The 20,682-nt window shown below is 32.2% G+C and overlaps 2 protein-coding genes across 3 annotated transcripts; both read left to right on the top strand.

Moving 5' to 3' along the window:
- Positions 1-10,161: 10,161 nt before the first annotated feature.
- On the top strand, positions 10,162-13,444 carry LOC125050575 (uncharacterized protein DDB_G0283357-like). Of its 2 annotated transcripts, XM_047650504.1 has the most exons (5): positions 10,162-10,294; positions 10,526-11,025; positions 12,357-12,569; positions 12,798-13,060; positions 13,142-13,444. In XM_047650504.1, the coding sequence occupies exons 1-5, from the start codon at positions 10,286-10,288 to the stop codon at positions 13,213-13,215; spliced, it is 1,059 nt and encodes a 352-aa protein (XP_047506460.1). In that variant the 5' UTR covers positions 10,162-10,285; the 3' UTR covers positions 13,216-13,444. The 2 variants fall into 2 exon arrangements, with proteins under 2 accessions (XP_047506460.1, XP_047506458.1); XM_047650502.1 differs by having other exon boundaries at positions 12,798-13,444.
- Positions 13,445-14,485: 1,041 nt separating this feature from the next.
- Positions 14,486-18,193, top strand: LOC125050574 (putative uncharacterized protein DDB_G0282499). Its single transcript, XM_047650501.1, has 4 exons — positions 14,486-14,564; positions 14,636-15,348; positions 15,460-15,672; positions 15,757-18,193. The coding sequence occupies exons 1-4, from the start codon at positions 14,520-14,522 to the stop codon at positions 17,651-17,653; spliced, it is 2,868 nt and encodes a 955-aa protein (XP_047506457.1). The 5' UTR covers positions 14,486-14,519; the 3' UTR covers positions 17,654-18,193.
- Positions 18,194-20,682: the final 2,489 nt, after the last annotated feature.

Here is a 20,682-nt window from a genome sequence, read left to right as displayed (position 1 = left end):
ACACTTCCTCCATGCCAAATTTCAGCTTTGTGTATAATGCGGTTTTCGATATATCACCATGTTCTTTTTTTAATGGAATTTCGCTGTTATTAGGCTAAGGGCGCAAAGGGCCTTTACAGATATCATCATGGCCTTTTGCTTTTATATATATAGATAAATATATTAACCAAAAACAAGAAATAATTATGTTAATAATTTTTATTAATGAAGGTTCATTTGAAAAAACTTAATTTTGCACATAATTTTATATTATGAAAAACGTAGCATCTATAAACAGACAATTCACATTTTTATAAGAAAAGTTTCAAATTAAACTAATAAAAATGAGCATTCCTGTTGTTTACGCGTTCGTGTTGTTATTACGTGTAGATTTCGTCAATTTTCTAAATAAAACTTACAAATGTTGAGGGTCTACCAGCATATCATATTACTGTGTATTATTTACCTCAATAAGTTACTTGAACGTGCCTTGAATAAATGATGTATCTAGTAGTTAAATGTAGATATGTATATAGACGGTATTTCCTAAAAGATTCTTGAGAATAATTAGGGTTTTATCATCGGACGTCGAGGCGGAATACAAAATTCCACCCGTATCATCTCAAGGTCCATCGTTCCACAGCTGACCGGTTTTTAGTCAGTTTTATCCGCGAACCACTATGTATGGAACCAGCTGCAGCAGCGGAAATAGTTACAATTCTTAAAAAGCCGGCAAAGCACTCGCGAGACCTCTGGCATTGAGCGTGTCCATGGGCGGCGGTACCACACAACGAGTCTCCTGCCCGTTTGCTCAATGTACTATAAAAGAAATGCTGGTTTAAGATGTTCAAATATCACGCTATCATAAAGCGAAACTATACTTAAAGGAAAATAGATTTACAATTAAGATTTGATACTTGACGATATATTTTGAATCCGTCCGTTACTCAACAATAGTGTATGAGATTTTTTCTAATATATGCATTATTGAATTCCGGGACTCAAACTTAGAAACATCCTGCTTTCAATGTTTGGTGCATTTTCCAACTTTATTATACGATCACAATATTGCATAAAGACCTTGAGGTCAAACGGAGGTTGTAAAAAAGTGCTAAGGTTAGTAAATTGTTAACTAATTATTGTGATTAATGGCTATTTTAAATGCATGGTAAGCTTGCAGGACAGTTGTACTCAAACAAAAAAGTTACTTCCGTTCCGTTCTAAATGAGTGGGCAATTTTGTTCCACCCAAACTCAGTTTATGCAGGTTTTTTCCTTACCTCATTTAAAATACAAAAAAGGAATGCTTACTCGAACATTATGAGCTCATTTGTGTAATTTATAGAAAGGTTTCTCCACGACCAAGATTTTAAATGCAGTTACCGAATAACACTTTATAGACTAATTAGTATTATCCTTAGACGCATCAAGTACCAACATTTTAAGATTTTTTATTTACGCTCCCGCGGCAATGGACTTTAGTTAATAGAGTATTTGTTACAAATTTTTCGAAATAACATTGTCAATGTAACATTTTGAAAATAATTAATAGATATGTTTAGATAAAATAATATCAAAAATATACATATAGTGTTTCTGATTGGTGTGACTAAACTAAAATGCTAAGTTTGAAACTGCTCAAATTTAAAATTGAAGAAAAACACTATGCCAATAAGAACAGATTCACGCTCATACTTTCTGTTCGTCGTTATTGAAAATATGAATACAATATCTCAATGGCGAAACATATCTTCATTACTGATAAAACCATAAACAAGCTTGCTCATTCATAATTTAAAAAAAAACTTTCAAAAATTAAAATAAAACTAAACTCCAATAAAATCCTACAATGATCACATTAATCAATCAATTAGCATTCTATCTACTAGTAAAACCAATATTTCCATTTTTAATGTGACTGAACTATCAAAAAATATCAAGTAAACGAAATTAATCAGTTTTAATATAACTAGTGTTAACATTTTGTATACATGATTCACAGTTCATTGACACGAAACTGGTTCCTAAATTACTATACTTTGCGTATATTTTGGCGGTCATCAAAATATATGGCAGTCTTCGCCGAAGTGCGTATAAAGTCGCGGACAGCAAAATAGGTCAAAACTGTACATGTGATTAATCAACCGGATTCCTTTCCAATATTATCATTTTTATTAAAATCAATATTTTATTAACGGCTTGCGTGGTGCGGTTATGAGGATGACTTTAGCGCGGATTGGATAAAAACCAATCTCTCCCTGTATATATAAAATAAAAACTACAATCAAAACTTTTCTACACGAATCAGAGAGTAAAATTCTATTGACACCGGATATGTATATTAACATTTACTTTTACATAATTTTCGTGTAATAATAGCGTATAGTTCATATCATTAGAAAAATTCCGTGACCGTCTATCTTCGCTATAATGGAAGAGACGGAACGCCTTATATACGAACTATATATCTAAAGTAATACGTACGAACTTAATTCGTCAATGGGTTTTAGCTAACTACATTACACACGTAAAATTTAAGAAGATGTTGACTTTTCACCTTACCAATATGAAATATAAATATAATTGAGGAAATATTTTAGTAAGCGTGAAGACTTTGACTTTATTTAGCAGTAGTAACAATTTATTTTTTCTTTATAACAATAAATTGTAGTTTGTTTGTTTAATTTCTGTTATCTCTTATTTATTAATGTACTTCATTGACTTATGTTTTCTGTTTCGTATATTTGTATATTTTGCTTAACAATGTAATCTGTTTTTGCTTGGTATATTGTCTAAGTGTTTCCTTTTTTAATATATATATTACTTATAAATAAATAAATGAAAAAACTGATTTGTAATCTCTCTGTGTCAACATCTGAACTTACTACTGTAAAAACGGATTGAGTTTCACTGCAATAATCTATATTCAAATATCTTTTTACGAAATTAATACACACGACATAACATAAAGAACATTTATATACTAATTCTATCGACGAGTCGAAGTTGTCTGGCCCATTATTATACGTCATTCTATTCGCACACATTCTATCAGCTATTTTTGAGACCCCAAATTTAATTGGTCCTGAAATCATATCGGCCCCCTGTCAGTTTCCTTATGAGTAAGGACAGGTAGTTGCTATCTCAACCCATACATTACTCCACAACAGATAATGATATCAAATTGCATTCGTGTCACGTTTTGACTGCTATAATAAATGATTATTAGTGTTAATGCATCTTTTAATAAAACCAGAAAGGGTTACATTTTCGGTTATAGCTCGGTTTAAACAATTTTGTTTAAAATCTTTTCATCATTAGTCGAAGTGCTAGATATATTTAAGGATTTAGCCAGACCTAATAAGCCGTGTAGGAAACTAAAGCTGTCGTTTTGCTCGCATAGCGCGTAAATATGCAACCAACATTAAGAACTTTTACTCAGACCCAAAGGATTTTGTTTTGTTTTTAAATGCAAAGAAAATGAACGCATTGTCGAAATTTGTCGTGGCTTACGCTTTCAATCTATTCGTATCGTTGATTTCGTTTAAGTTCAGCAGAATTGAAAGTAATAAACGTTTTCAGGAGCTTTCAATTGCATAGCACAGTAAGAGTGTTCTTGAAGTGTGTGCCAAAGCATAGATCCCGAATAACGCAAAACAAAATAAAACTTCGCTTTAACTGACTAAATTATTTCTATTGTCGATTCCCACACGTTGTGGTTAGGAAAAATTGATTAGTTCAGCAATTTTGTGTTGCATAATAATTAACGATAATTAATTATTTACGATAAGTGATAAACGGCATTTATATTGTTTTTATTAGCGTAAACACGGTTAGATGAGATTAAAATAGGCATAATTTAATAATAATTTCTTAGAACAACAGCAAAAAGAGGTTTTATAAGGATTACCTGTCATTTTTACTATACTTTTGGCCTTGGTACGCATATAAACGTTTTATGTGAGTAGTTTTTATTAAAACGGGTTAGTTATATTATATCGGTTGTAAGGGTATTAAGAGTCGAGACATAGCACTAAATATGACTCCATCAGAAATATATTTAATTAGACATATGGAAGTCATAATTAACACTACGCTTTGACTCTGAATTTTAGGCTTGGATGCTATGATAATTAATGAATAAAAAAATATATAAATCAATGGTTTTTAACGCCATTTGCATTGAATTTTCATAGGATTGTAACGACAAGTATAAACTTTTAGGTGTTGCTATTTGTATTTCAAATGATCACAGTTAATCATTCTCAGTAAAACCTTACAATTTTTTTTACAATAGACTGCTTTCTTGAAGACATCTTTATAAATCTGCTAACCACTGAGGTTTCATATATCAAAGGACACTTAACTTTTAGGGCTTCTGTCTGGATTCTGGAGAGTTTATATGGGATGCGAGACATGACTATGGGCAAAAAATAACCAGCACTGCTACCCTTGGTCTTCGCCTCAGATTTTGTATATAATTTGATCATTATCAATTGTCGTACTGGTTTCCTTAATCCTATAAGGTAGTATTATTTACTCGGATAGAAAATCTATTGTTGTAAAAAGGAGGTCATTATCTCTACAGTTTGACTTGTAATGTATAGGGAAATTGAGAACATCTTTATTATAATAAATTTTATTTAAAGCCTTTCTATATAAAGACGTTTTGACACTTCTCAAAACGAGATACGTTAAATAAAATATATTAATATTCCATATTTTTTTAATAAATGATTTGTTTGTACAGGACTAATTTTTATTGACAGTTTAAAAATACCTCGTTACTTGCACGTATTTACTCAGTACAGTAGCCCTTACCGTTGAATAAATAAAGAATAATCGAGCCCAAGCAAACACCTCGTTTCTTAAATGTGTCAAAACGACCGTTATAATGAAAGACAGAATGAGAACTTGCTTTAAAAACCCACAAAATTATAAATATCAACTTTCTGCTGTATCTTAATCAATTAAGTGAGATATCAAGATCTTTAATCTCTCTTAAGTGATTAATTAATGTATAAATAGGTTTAAAATAACAATTTACGTCGTTCATAATAAGCATTCGTTCAATTACTTTACAATCAATACTTAAACAACTTCTTTAATAGTTAAGATTCAGAAAGGAAACTTAGCGCAAACTATCACTTACATACGTATCCAATACTTTTTGACGTTTGGGAGTGAGACTTAGCGTAAGTGTGACTCCTGAATGTCAACATCGTATTGGTTATGCTCAGACTCAGCTCCCAAAGTAGTATTTGCTCTAAATTACAATAGGTTATTAATAGGTTTCTTAGAATAAAATATATTCATTGAAACATTCAGGAGTTTAGTTTAATTTATTTACATTATACAAAGCAGCAGGAGTTAAATACTGTACTATGTAATAGATGTAGTTAAAATTTCTATGTTGTTTGATGTGAATACTTATATATAATTTATCAATTGAATTCCAAAGTATCATTAAATAAAAATCCTATACGTTACAGATTAATAAACTCGGGTTCTTATATTCGATACCGTATAATTTTATTTGCCAATTAAATGATCACAATGATATCATCATCGTCTACTTATAAGTTTATTAGACTGTAAGTGATAAAAATTCCTTTATATGATTATTAACTTTCAGTTCTTTATAGTACTAGATCGTGTATTTGCATGTTTGCCAATATCAAAATGGACTATATGTAGGGTTTAAGATATTTATTTCTCATTAATAATACAACAACATTCACTTACAAGAGAAAATCTACTAGTAAACTAGTGGACAAAGTACAGAAGTCTTAAGAAACACATTTTTTTTAAATTAAGATTATATAAGATTATATAGGTATGAGAATTAAGAAAATAATAAGAGATGTTTTTTTTACAGAACAGGGGGCTAATGGGCATGAGGCTCGCCTAATGTTAAGTGATACCGCCGCCCATGGACACTCTCATTGCCAGAGGGCTCGCGAGTGCGTTGCCGGTCTTTTATGAATTGGTACGGTATTTTCTTGAAGGATGGTATTTTTTTTTATTTTATGCGACCATGGGACATTGCTCAGTACGTTTATAGATCACAGTTATATATATGCCCAGTATGTATTGTCACGCAAGAGTGAACCTAAGACTTAAAGGATAAAAACCACCTGTTGCCAAATACATTCATTACAAGTTTCATGTTCATTATCCTCATCATTGTTGATCTCATCAATCTAATATATAAAATTTTCGTGTCACAATGTTAGTTCCCATACTCCTCCGAAACGGCTCGAACCATTCTAATGAATTTTTTTATGCATGTTCAGTAAGTCTGAGAATCGGCTACTATCTACATTTCAAACCCCTAAGTGATAAGGGATGTCCACCCCAAAATTTTATTTTTTAGACAATTTTTTTTTGTTTTTATTTTTTTATGATACAGCTTACAAAAATGCATACAACCCCTAATTTTCACCCCCATTTTTTATTGTAGTAGATAGTTATTTTTATTGAACTAAAAAAATGTTTCCTAGAAATATTATAAATGGCAAAACAACGTTTGCCGGGTCAGCTAGTATACATACCATATTAAGAAAAAGTTTAGGCAGTCATCTACCGTTAGTTCAATGTGACATATAATTAAAATATGATTAATTTATAAGCTATAAAAATATGAAGACCACGTCCATGAACACGAAATGCATTCTTTTTCTAATAAAAAAAATCTCGAAAAGAGGAGTACAACTTAGTCTTAGGATTCAAACAAGTACCTACATAGTCAAAATTCAATTAGCATTTAACAGCTGGAAATATTTTTATTTGTCTCTGAATCTATAATAAGTATATCTGAGCAAAGAAAGAGTTCTATCGCATTTGGTAACTAGTGTCTTTTTGCAGCAACAGGTGTTAGGTTAAGTTTAATACTTCTCATGTAAGTGACTATTGTCTGTTATGAGAATAAATGTCTTTAAACCTAATGCTTAGTTGTCGCTGACCTAATATTATATAAGACAAGCTTAAAGATGAGACTGACAATTAAAGGAAGTTGTTCGATAATTAGCATCCTTAAACAAATGCTCGGCGGAGCATGTTACTGAACATTTAGATATATTTTATTATGGATTAGGCAAAAATTTTAGAACGAGAAGGTCGTGGGAATGTTTTTTTTATAAACTAAGGCGTCTACTAAGTACTATGCAAATCACGGTACCAAAAAGATACCCGATAATTTATTACCGATTCATTAATTTTACCACAAACATTTGAATGATGATAGTATTAGCATACCCTGCCATTAAAACAGCGATAGGAGGTTGAAATAAGTGCAATAAATAACCCCATACAAGGATTTATATAATTCAATAATTTTAAGAGCTCTTATATTTTTTATATATAAAGCGAATTCAGCCGCAAATACATTCCAAGATATCCCAGTAACTCAATAATGTTTCATGAAGATTCCGCCCAATACATTATGGGACAAAGGCTGAGCAATAAACTTGGGGATTGGCCCTTATCGAGGGGCAAAATACTCATGTTTTCGAAGCCTTAAATTTTAGGTAATGAACTTGAAGATATTTCTAAGGTTTATTAGTTTCCAGGAATAAAGCATCGAATGAGTACATCTTCTGATTTAGGCTCTGTGCGTATCTTTATAATTGTATTGTTTTCTTTATTTAAAAGTAATTAATTAATAGTAATACATACTTCAATAAATATTAATAATTTAAAATTTGAATTTAGAATATTGCGATAAGATTAACGTGAGAACTCTAGTTTTTTAATCACTTAATTCATAATTAGAACACCGAAAACAAAATATAAGAAGTTTAAATCTTGGATTGCAAAGTGTTTATTTAGCGATGCATTTAACGCAGTCCCTGGTTCCATTTATACTGACGGGCCGACGAATTAGGGGACATCTCAGCATATATTAATGCATTCCATCCTTGATATGACTTTTATTTTATTGTCAAGATATAAATCCACTTAGGACAGGACGATAAGCCTAAAATCAAATTATGTGCTTCATTACAACATTAGTCGAAGATTCTTTATAAATTACTAACAATGTTGAATCTTAAAATTAAACGCACAATAAAATGAATTATGATTCATACCGAAAACTTTGTTACTAATCCATTGAAAAATAACAAAATTTACCACAATTTTGTCTTCGAATCTGACTCATTTCTAATTCCAATTTTTCCTGTATTTTTGGGTAAGCTTAGCTTAAATTTGAAAATGATAAACCATAAATTACCCTATGGATGGCATGAATTTAATTTTTTTCAATGTAAATTGCTGAATTTATTTTAATCAGAAAACCTTTTTTTTAATTAAAAAGGCACAAAGCTCCCTTTGAGGTGGAAACTTGCAGATTCGATGGCATGGTTAGGAATTTATATATTTATTAGACTGTTAAATTACTCCAAGTTCTCAACATACATTTGTATCTACAATTTTTCTTTTAACGGAACTTAAAACTTGCTAAACGCGTAAAATAAGCCGAATAGTATAAGAGGCTTTTAAATTTTTTTTCATGTTATTGAGATTCCAATAAGGTATTATGTTATGAAAGCTTACACATCGTTGATTTCACTTTGTGTTTTTCATTTTCGATGCGGAAAAACGAACAAATATGTTCTAACGATATCAAGTTATTGATTTTCATAAACCAATAACAAGGTGTTCTGTGTGTAAACACAATCACATAATCAAAATTAAATGACGGTTTGAAATAATCTTTGATCTCAGGTATAACTTGGATCGCTTACATATGTTTAGGAAAACACTTCAAGAAATCCATTTAGTGTTCTGTTTGTTAATGTGATAACTAAGTTTAAGCAAGTCTAGATTAGTCTAGACTTTTAAACTAGATTAAGGCATTAAATATTACAGAAAAAATAATTTGTTAAATAATCAGTTGATTTGAAGTTGATGAAGTATCTATGGATAGTCTATGGATCCGGGTATAGAAGTACTCACTTATCACGAAACTTAGGTAGAATTTATATTAGTAGGAATATTTAGTTTGGCTAAAACACTCCTCCACACAACGTAGATTTTTATTTTATTTTATTTATTGCTAAAGCTTGCTAACGCATCGCACACTGATACATTGGAACAAGAAATTAAAGTAGGTACTAAATAAATAAACATATAAAAAGATGTATCTAGAACGTTATCACGCCTGAAATAATAAAAGGTAAACTTCGGTTTAAATATCACACATAGATTAAAGCCTGAAGAAGCAAAAGCGTTTATAATGAGACTAGTTAAAAACGCACCATTCGTGTCAATTTGCAAATTAAAGGACCAAACATTCCCATGTTGTTTATGAAAAAGATCGTCTATCAGACAAGTTATTTATACGCAGCAAGTTTAGCGTTTTTTTATTATAATAAATCTTCATTTCAAGACCCGGTTAAGCTTATCAACCCACATTGCTGTAAATAACAAGATGAGAAGTCTGTTCACGTATTTTGAGGGCTTGAAGTACCGACGACGAAGCCTGATTAACCGATAACTTAATTTGTTCTACAATACTACTTTATGTCAAGACTGACGATGCTTTAAGCAGTTTAAAAAGCTTTTTTGCGGCGATATCTACTGTGGAAGTAATTATAAGCTGTCAAAGTGCTGTCAAACCAAAAAGCTCGTTTGTAGCTGGTAAATTAGATTACTACTTTGTTTTGTTTTTTCCAATTTTTACATTACTACATTTCTTATGGAGTTTATTGTCAATCTAAATAAGATGGTCACAATGTTCACCTAAAAGTGATCGATTATCCTCTATCTTTAATAGCTTCTCAATTACTAAAACGTTCAACATTAATTATGTCTAGTGTAATATTTTCTCACCGCGTGTTTCTCTTGGTTAAAAGTACAACTAACTCTGAGACAACAGATCATATTTTTTAGTTAAACCTAGCATATGTCCTTTATAGCAATTAGTTTGATTCACATATATTATCACATTACCTAACCCACTTACTTACTCCTACGATATTTTATGAATGACTGTACTAACCTTGCAACTCATTGATACTAGCGAAATTATTTAAAATTTTATTGGAAATGTTCACAATTCCAACAATAAGCTCATAATATAAAAACTGCTGTGTAAATTTAATTCGCTAAAATAAATCATGATGTCATATCTTTAGAACTAAATGCGTTTCCCTAACTCCAAAATTTAGGTATCAGTGAGGTCAATGTGTCGTGAGGCCCATGAGATGAGCAGCGAGGACGAAGGATGATTTTCCTATAAAAATCTCGGAGGACCCCAAACAGACACAGTTTCGAACACGACGCGGACTCGGAAGGACATCAAGATGAAACTGGTGAGTCCTTGGCGTTCAGTGAACAGTGCTTAGTGAATTTATTCGTGTCTTAAAATTTAAATATTTAGTTAAAAGTGCGAGTGAACAAACTAATTCTTAAATTAACATAAAATAATTTATAACACAGACTTTAATGAGATGCTGTTTTACAACGACTGTTACCTTGTTAGCAATTAATTAGAAATCTTTTATTTTGCCTATCCTTACTATTTTTTATTTCTATTGTTACAGCTTTGCATATTCGCCGTACTTCTTGCTATTTCGTTAGCGGACGAAATAAAGCCTGAAGAAAATATAGAGAGCCTGCTTGGATTGCCATCAACGGAAGTCGACCCTAAACCAATCGTCATAAGCGAGACGCCAAGAAGAAAAATAAAACGCCGCGTTGTGCGACCAAGGTTCTACGGTTCAAACACTCATCAGAACAACTACAACCAACCACAGAACAATTACAACAACCCCCAGAACAATTGGTCAAACAATCAGGATACCTGGAACAAACCAGACCCTCAGAACAACTGGTCAAACAACCAGGATTCAATGAACAACGGTTATCCTTCAAACAACTGGGAAAAGCCCACCAGTGCGCCAGTCCAACCTGCTTGGACCACAAGTGCTCCGGTACAGTCCACATGGCCTCAGGCTCCAGCATCCACTTCTTCAACCACTACGCCTATCCCAGTTATAAAGAACGAACACACGATTGGTGATAATGGCAGCTACAAATACGAGTAAGTAAACGCATGTTTATTTTTTAAACGCTTACCCAAAAAGCTAATTATACTTACCGTGAGAACCAAATTAGATTTCATGTTATAGATATATTTTAATTTGATTCAGGTGTTTGAGTTAAAAACTCACGATTGTTTTATGAAAAATCAATAAAAAACGTTTATCAAGCATAAATTATATGAGAGGTTTTGTTTTAATAAAGTTGCGTTAAATCATGTTATTTGTTTATACTAAAATGAAAAGAGAGAAATATTTCAATTTAAACTTTTTGTTACAGTCAATTATAGAATTAGTAGTTATTTTCGTAATTGTGTCGTAAAATTCGGACCGACTTGAATAAATCCAGACTGAGCTTTTTACCTGAACTTTCCTGTTCAAGGTTATTCGTGGTAGCTTTATTTTGGCAAAGGAAATAAACGCGTGGTCGTAACGACCAAAGCCTTTCTCGGGTTTATTTATGCCGACCGCGCCATAAATTAAGGGGTTTAAAGAATATGAGTGTGAAATTGATTTTAAAGTATAACCAAATAAAATTTATTTATTTTTAAACAGGGGTTCAAAAACACGAATATTTTTTAAGATTTTTTTGGGCAATGTAAATATATTATGTTAATAACATAGAAGATAACTTAAACACAAGGTGTACACGAAGATAACATTGTTTTTCTTATATTTAATCAGGTTATACCGTCACGTTATTTGACTCCTTTGCGGATTTTTAAAACATTTTATTACATACCGTTAGTAAATAATTTAAAAGAAATTTCACACTTGTAAATTACAAAAATCTATAAAAAGCAATACTAGTAACGGTTTTCGCTATTGTATACATTTGCCATAAATATCCGCAGACAGCCGGTTTTTTTATAACTAATTTAACTGTATTCGCAAGCTTAATTAGCATAAAACGTAAATAAATGTAGCCAAATCCTTTTAAAAACTATAACTGTATAATCTAATACCTTTTTCTTTATGCAAAGTTCGACGTCAAAATATTTACATACCACTTAAGGTGTAATTATAATAAAAATGCCCGCATTCTTAATATCTTTCGCATGTATTATCAATCTTTAAGTGTACGTGAAATTGTACTGAGCCAATTTAATAATTGCTTTTCCCTCTCATATATCATGTAGCTTTAATTAAATTATTGTAGCTTGTATATGTAAACAGCTATTTATCTAAAAAAATATCAAATAATAAACTTTGTGATCATCTTTGCGAAAGTTGAAAATGCCGGGTGTATTTTTTTGGATCGTGCATTTGCATGCACTATAATTATTATTTTATTATATAGCGAAACAGTACTTATATTATTATTTTTATTCAGATATGAAATCGCTGACGGCACTCACGTTATGGAGGAAGGTTATGTGTTAAACCCCAACACTGAGAATGAAATTGTAGTGAAAAAGGGCATGTACTCATTCAAAGCTGCTGATGGCAAAATATACACAGTTACCTACTGGGCTGACGATACTGGTTACCACGCAACTGGTGCCCACTTACCAACACCCCATCCTATTCCAGCAGCGATTCAGGAGTAAGTACTTAAGAATTATTATTATTTAGAAAGGTCAGAGACATTAAGACATTACAACTATCATGTATAATATAATTATAATTAGGAACACGAAAGTTAAAGTTAAAGTCATACCATAAACAATATAAGAACTATAAACCAAAATCAATGTTATGATTTGTGGTACTTATAGATATATATCTAAGTCTTGTGTTTTATTGATTACTTATTTTTTTATTGTTTTCACAGATCCCTTGACGCCCAAGCTGAAGCTGAGAAAAACAAAGAGCAAGCGCTTAACCCACCTAAGCCAATCAAACCACCAACCCAAATGAAACCCCAGCCCCAACCTCAGCCAAAGCCACAACCCCCACAGAAATACCCCAATCAAGAATCTACCTACCCCGGACAACAGCAAAACTGGCAACAAGGCTATCCTAACCAACAACAAAACCAAGGTTATCCTAGCCAACAGCAAAACCAAGGATATCCTAGCCAACAACAAAACCAAGGCTATCCTAGCCAACAACAAAACCAAGGCTATCCTAGCCAACAACAAAACCAAGGTTATCCTAGCCAACAGCAAAACCAAGGCTATCCTAGCCAACAACAGACCTACCCTCAAGAACAACCAAACTTCTACCCTCCTCAATCATACGGAAAGTAGTTACCAGATGTTAAGTAGGTTACGAGTCGCAAATTAAATGTTACCTCAGTTAGTTATCTTGGTCTAAATTAGGCCTTTTTATGAGATAATCTATAATTAAGGAATAGCAGATATCTTGATCACGATATGAATTGTGAACTCGATGTCTGCATGCGACGAAACCATTTGTGATATTGATTTTCGATGCCAGTTCTAGATTTAATTTACTTTTAATAAATGATTCATATAACATACTCCTTTTATTTATCTAGCTTGAAAGGTCAGTAACTTGTCAATTGCCTTTGGTTTAAGCTCTGATTCTTTTCACACCTGAGAAAAAGGAAAACTTTCTTAATAAAACATTCAGTCTCCAAGTACAACCGACCGAGCTACCTATTCATCAAAAAGTTTAAATGAATTCAATAAATATTCTTATTCTTAGTACCTTTAATACTAAATAGTATTTAATGTCCATAACAAACATTATTAAAGGGTTAATAAATAAGTTGCGAAAACAGTTCGAAACTAATTTTGTAAAAATAAAAGAACAGATTACTAATTTATCAAAATCGAGGCCGCCCTTTGAATATAAATATTTTAAAAAACCAGTCTTGCGGGTCATTGACATTGGTCGTTATAAGAACTGCATCATTTACACTTTCAGAATCACGCTTTGAAATAAATCGGATTCTGTTTAGAATGTCCAATTTATCGAAACATTTATCGGGATGTCCCTTTCAAATAAACTTTGCTGCGGTTGTACCCTTTTTTAATTAATAAAACAGCAAGGGCCACAAAAAGACGATCGTATGTCATTTTGTTTGCAGTGTTTTGTTTTTGCAATATCTAAATATTTATCAAAGCTAATTCTGCATTTCTTTAAAATAATTATGCGCTTTTATATAAATAAAATATGCACTATAGTGTGGATTGTTTATTTATATTACACGGGAATGACAATGCTATGAGACTGATGATTGACTGAATTCTAAACCTCCTCCTTCAGGATTTTTGCACTCGGTTATAAACTATATTCGAGTTTTTTAAACCGGTAGTGGCCACTTGGAAAGTATTGTACGTTACCAATTACCATATATTATTTGAGCAGCATCATGCTTACAAGTAAAAATTATATTACCTTCACAAAATTAGAGAATAGTAGGATAAGTATTTATTATCTCAGTTCCGCTGATACATCTAACGCTCTATGGAGAAAACAATCCGCACGAGATTTTCACGAATGCCTGGACATCGCGTGCATATAAATATATTAGGAATTCATTTTCATTATCAGTCTATTTTCTACTAGGGTTTCAGTGTGACGTATGCTTTATTGTAAAATAATAACAGCTTCAATTAAAATGAAGCTGGTAAGTGGAAGTGTTTGTGTTTGAATAAATATGCAAATCAAGTGGATACTGAATTTATTATATCATTTCAGGTAACACATTTTTTTATAATAACAAGTCTGGCAGTGCTAACAAAATGTCAACGAACACAGGATCAATTTCCATTTCCACCGCAATTTCAAACACCTAGTTCAGGCATAATGGTTTCAGACAGTTCAATTTATTTGCCACCTGAGCCCCATACGCCAATGCCGTATTTTGCTGTCAATGACATGAACAAACTACCATACCAATTTTTGCCACCCAGTGCCACAAAAGCACCATCGGTTTACCCGTCGTCACACCAAGTTGTATTTTCTTCTACAATGAGACCAAACTTTGATGATGAGGACGATGATGATGACGATGAACACCAAATACTAATTTCGTCACCAAAACCTGTATTAAGACAAAATCAAGGATCATCACCAAAAAATGTAACTGAACAGATGCATGAAAGGAGAGACATAAGAACTCTTCCTAAAATGTTCAGTTTTGAACAACATCCTCAAAATAAAATTAACGGAAATCAGCCAGCATTATTTCAACACGTTACAACGCAACAATCACTCAATCAAAACACAGCTTCTAGACGCATGATACTAACAAGTGAACTGCAGAGAAACGATGTTAATGACCATTCAAAATCATATAACTCACAATTTTCTCAACTCCCCAATATATTCTTTTCATCGACAATAGAGCCATCTATTCCTATACTACGTCTCTCCAACGAAATGGACTTAGATGGTAGCTTCAGTTACGAGTAAGTACATTGAGACATTGTTTATAAATAGTTTTTATTTTCAATACAGCTTAATTCATAACTCGAAGTTTCAATATATTTTAAATATAAATCAAAATTATTTTACTACAGAGCGTTAGGTGCAGATCAGACCCATTACGTGCAACATAGTCGCATGGAAAATATGGGCTCTGGCAAGGAAGAACAAGTAGTAGAAGGCTCATACTCTTATGTCGGCGATAATGGACAAACTTATACAGTCCATTACATAGCAGATTCTAACGGATATCGAGCCAGTGGAGATCATCTACCATCACCACCACCAATACCGGAGATCATACAGAGGTAATAAATATTAATATATACAAAATTTATATATATATAGTTTTGTTTCCAACTGAAGACGACCAAAACCTATTTCTTTTACAGAGCTGTTCAGTATAACTTAGCTGAAGAGGCAAGAAGACCTCCGAACATGAGATCTTCTTGGGAGGACAATGATTCAGACAACGAAAATAACGTAGCAGATAAGGATTCACGTTATGCACCTACTCGGGGATTATTTACGGGAAAAACTCCAGAAGCGTTTTCATTTGGATTTGCACAAAATTCTAACTTACAAAATAATCAAATTGTAACTGCAGCAACTTCTCACATACCAAAAACAAACTTTGATATTGCTGTGGAATTAAGTAAAGCCAAATCAAACCCAATATCGCCACAAATAACATTTTCAGCTTCACAGGGTACTCGGAATCCCTCTTCATCGTCACTATCGCAACAATCACCATCAAGGACAATATCAGTAGAAAAACAAACATTGCCACAAATAATGAACTATGAGGCTAACTCAAGAGATATGGATCAAGAAAACAAACCGTTTTGGAGGTGGCAATACGGTATGAATGTTAATAACGCTGAGCAAAATCCAAACAAAAATACAATATCACGATCATTTGCTGAGGGAGATGACGTTATTATAAACTTTAATGACATGACTCCGCAACAATATACAGATATGATTCAAAGACAATTTTTAGGTCAAAATGAAGGTCCAGTATATGATAATAGTTTAAAAACCTTTCCATCATCTACTCCAAGTTCAATAGTGACTCAAGTTCCTAATTTTGTTACAAGTACAATGAAAAATTATAATGAAAACGAACACCAGCAAATCAAATATTCGACTCCAAAGAGCAATATGTATTCATATACAAATAATAACCAGGATTTTAAAAACATGAATAATATACAAACTCCACCGGACATCAGCAATGGCTATTCTACCTTGAGAACTGAACATGTTTACTCTACATCAACCGAGAGCATTAACAATAATAACAAATATAATGAAGAAATAAAAATTCAGCCAAAAAATCCAACGCCAAATTCATATCCAGGCTTAATTCGACAGCAACATTTTTTACCACCAAATCAAATTGTAACACGGTCCTACGATTATGAAGAACTGGCATATGAACCCGAAAAGGTTACGAAATCGATTGACTTACATTTCAATAATAATGAAAGACACAACACAAATCAGCAAAATTTAAGCATACCACCGAGTAATTATTGGCAGACATTTAATGATATCAGCAGAACCACAACGGCAACTCCTTTTCAATATAGCACTTTCAATAACATACAACAATCCACCGACATAACAAAAACTGAAGAAAAGAGTAGCTTCAGACCAATAACTTTCACAAAAGATCAATCAACCACAACAACAGAAAAGAGCATGGAAGAATTACTTCAAGGGAACATATTTTTAAAGAATATTATTCGTAGTAAAAAAGAAGAAAACGTCGAAAAATTTGAGGCTGAACCTAAGGAAGAGAAAAATAGTTTTAAAAATGAAGTTAAGATTGAAAAACCTAAACACATTCAATCTCTTATCAAGCCGCAAAAAGAGTTAAAAACTTTACAGAAAAAACTAGACATGAACGATGTACTCAATTACATCGCGATGAAAAATCATTTCGAACTTGCAAAGACGAAGCCCAAATCTCTAAATAGCAATAATTATCAGAACAAACCCTCACCCAACTTCATTCCATTACGGGAAGATAAACGGGAAAGCGGTGAAAGGATTGAACAAGAAAGTAATACTCATAGAGCAGTGAATCAACAACAAGAAGAACTACAAGGTATGATAAAGAATTACAAAGTTCTTCAACGACAAAGGAATGCCGGTCAAAATCTGAATCATTACACGGAAACCCAGCAAAGACACGTAAAGACTTTTCAGTCTGACAGTTTACCCCCCTTGGGACGGGCAGGCCCTTCGATGAAAAGCTATTTGCCTCCAGCATATTTATAAATTAGATGGAATGTGATTAGTTTTGTAAATAGTTTTCCAAAATGCATTTACTAATGTAAGTATTAATTAGTGTATAAATGTTCATGGAATTATAACGTTTAACTTATGATAAATTAAACGGTTGTTTAGTTTAATATTTTGATGTGAAAATTGACTGACCTAAATATCATTTTAAAAATAATTCAATCATATTTACTCGCCTAATTGTTGAGTATCAAGAATGAACCGTGTCAACAACAGTCATTTTGAATGAACAGTTGAAAGATAATTAAGTTTATATTGAAATTTCTACAGAAATCATATTATTTCGATTTCAACTTTTACTATATTTTCAAGAAGAAAACTATAAGATACAGATACGTACAGCACGCAGTAATTTCACTATCAAAGTCGAAAGCGTGTAGCAGTTGCATTCCTCGGACTCAGCCACAGTTGCCCTATTAAATATAATTGTGATACATTCTACTGATAAAACCATATACAGTAACTCTGAATCCTTGAATTTGTTTACCAATTCATATTAAATACATTCTTTTGAAATATTTGAGTTTTTATACACATTTTTAATTCCTATATGAATTTTATTATTTTCGTATTTTATCACGAGTCATATTGTACGTGTAGAAAAATAACAATAATTTTATCAAAATTTGTAATACTACCAGTATTACTACTATCATCCAATATAAATCCCTAATACTACCAACATCTATTAGGTGTTTCTTGATGATAGATGTGTAAGCGAATCAACGTAAATATAAAACATCGTAGATGAGATAATAAGTAATTTTAAATTTTATCTAACCACCCATGTGTTGCTGAGGCAATCGACAGTACATAATAGAACAATTTTTGTATTTTCGTAGATTCCATTCAAGGGGAAAATAGGTATATTCTATTTTAAATCGAGACTACGATACAACCTTACAAACGATACAAACATTCATTCGAACCACTGCATAAAAAGCCGGCAAAACAGCTGTAGGTAACCCCACCGGAGTTGCAGGTGCCACAGTGCCTGCTCGTTTACATATACTTTTACTTATATAAGACAAAAGCCAATAAAACACTAATGACATCAAAGCACTTTAATACGTTTAAAATATTGTTTATTGTATTCAGAAAATTAATTACAAAAATCCAATTCGCAGCGTCTGAATCAAACAAAGAGTTAGAAACAAAAATTGTGCCTAATCAAAAACTTAACTCAAACTCGTCCACAGACAGTGAACCTTGTTATTCAAATTGCATGTTTTTTATTTGATGCTTAATTAAGCCGAAATCTACCTCCTCATTAAGCATTCACGAATTCCTAAACAACGGTATTGTTTACGTAGACAATTTGCACTCTATCGAATAGATACAGTTACTTTCTATATTCGGTTTGTCTCAAATATTCTTTAATATTTTTATTATGACGTGAATTGCATTTGACTGTCTCTAGAAGTTTTCTTTAAAGACAAAACAATAAATAAAAATGTACTATGTCGAGCAAAATATGTCTAATTTTTAAGTTAGAGTCTTCAAATTTACTTATATAGAACTGAATGGGACCATAGTTTGATTAGCTTAAATATTTTACATCACAAATTTTATCTACTTTTTCACTTACAACCCTCTTATTTTTTTAATGGACTTATATAGACTTTAAGTCACGTGATGATGCAAACAGTACTACGATTAAACCTATGTTTATCAGATATATGAGCAGGGTTGAACTAGTGGCTTCAGCGTGCGACTCTCATTCACCCGAGGTTGTAGGTTCGATCCCCGGCTGTGCACCAAAGGACTTTCTTTCTATGTGCGCATTTAACATTTGCACGAACCGTGAAGGAAAACATCGTGAACTGAAAATTGAAACTGTCTTAGAACCAAAAAGTCGACGGCGTATGTCAGGCACTGGAGGCTGATCACCTACTTGCCTATAAGATTTTAAAATTATCATGAAACAGATTCAGAAATCTGAGGCCAAGACCTAAAGATGTTGTAGCGCCACTGATTTTTTTTTTTATTATTTTATCAGATATATAATTTAAGTGTCTGAAGTTATTAATTACACTTTTTTCTGACATAAAAAAAAATTGACGCCTCGCAATTCGTATCACGATTCTTTCTATCACATTAACTTTCACCCTTCCCTGAATAATCAGAAACGCTTCGGGATATTTCACACCCCAATTCTAATAACATTCCTAGAAAAAACTCAATTACTTAAGGTATCATTAACCAGCACTCTCATTAATTTCTGAAAAATCTGTTTTGGAATAGTTTGAAGGAATATTTAATTAAAACATCTCCGCAGAGTATTAGGGATTTTGTCTATGAATTTTTAAGTAAGAAGTTCTTTCGGCTAATGCATTTCGCCAATAAGGGTTTTTTTTATAAAATTATACGTACGAAATCGTTCACCCGTTTTTCCGCGAAACAAACATATGTACACATTTATAATTATAAGAGTTAAATGCACCTTCAAGAGTGCTTTATGGTAAAAAATCTCCAGAGATCAATGGCCTTAGAATGAAGTAATATAAACCCTAACCTTGTAAGATAAAGCAAATGTTTTAGTCACGCGGTCCTTCTAATATGAAGGAATGTTTTCACATTTAAAAATATTTTTTATAGTGCAGCTTAGCTAATATACATGCCGAATGTACCTACATACAGACCCAAAACAAATTAGTAGCTATATGTGGCCCATGGCCCACTCACACACCCCAAGAAAATATTGTGTTCATTTAGAAAGAAGCTTTCTCTACACAAGTATGCATTGATTACTTTTTAGAAGCCTCGACAATTGACCAGCAACGATTTGATGTCATAATGATATTTGTATTTTATTTAGTTTTAGTTAATATCTAAGATGTCCCAGTTTAAAAATATCGAACTTAACATATACACCAGAAGTTAAAGACATCTCTCCAATACAACAAATACTCAATATAACATATAAATAAAACGGAATATTAGAAAGCGTATCACCGCATATATCATATTCCGAATAGAATATTAACCTGTCACAGGCAGGCTCC

This window comes from Pieris napi, chromosome 6 (assembly GCF_905475465.1).
Source record: "Pieris napi chromosome 6, ilPieNapi1.2, whole genome shotgun sequence".
NCBI lineage: Eukaryota > Metazoa > Arthropoda > Insecta > Lepidoptera > Pieridae > Pieris > Pieris napi.
The sequence above is the reverse complement of the archived record's forward strand: the minus strand, read 5'-3'. Positions and strand labels throughout refer to the sequence as shown.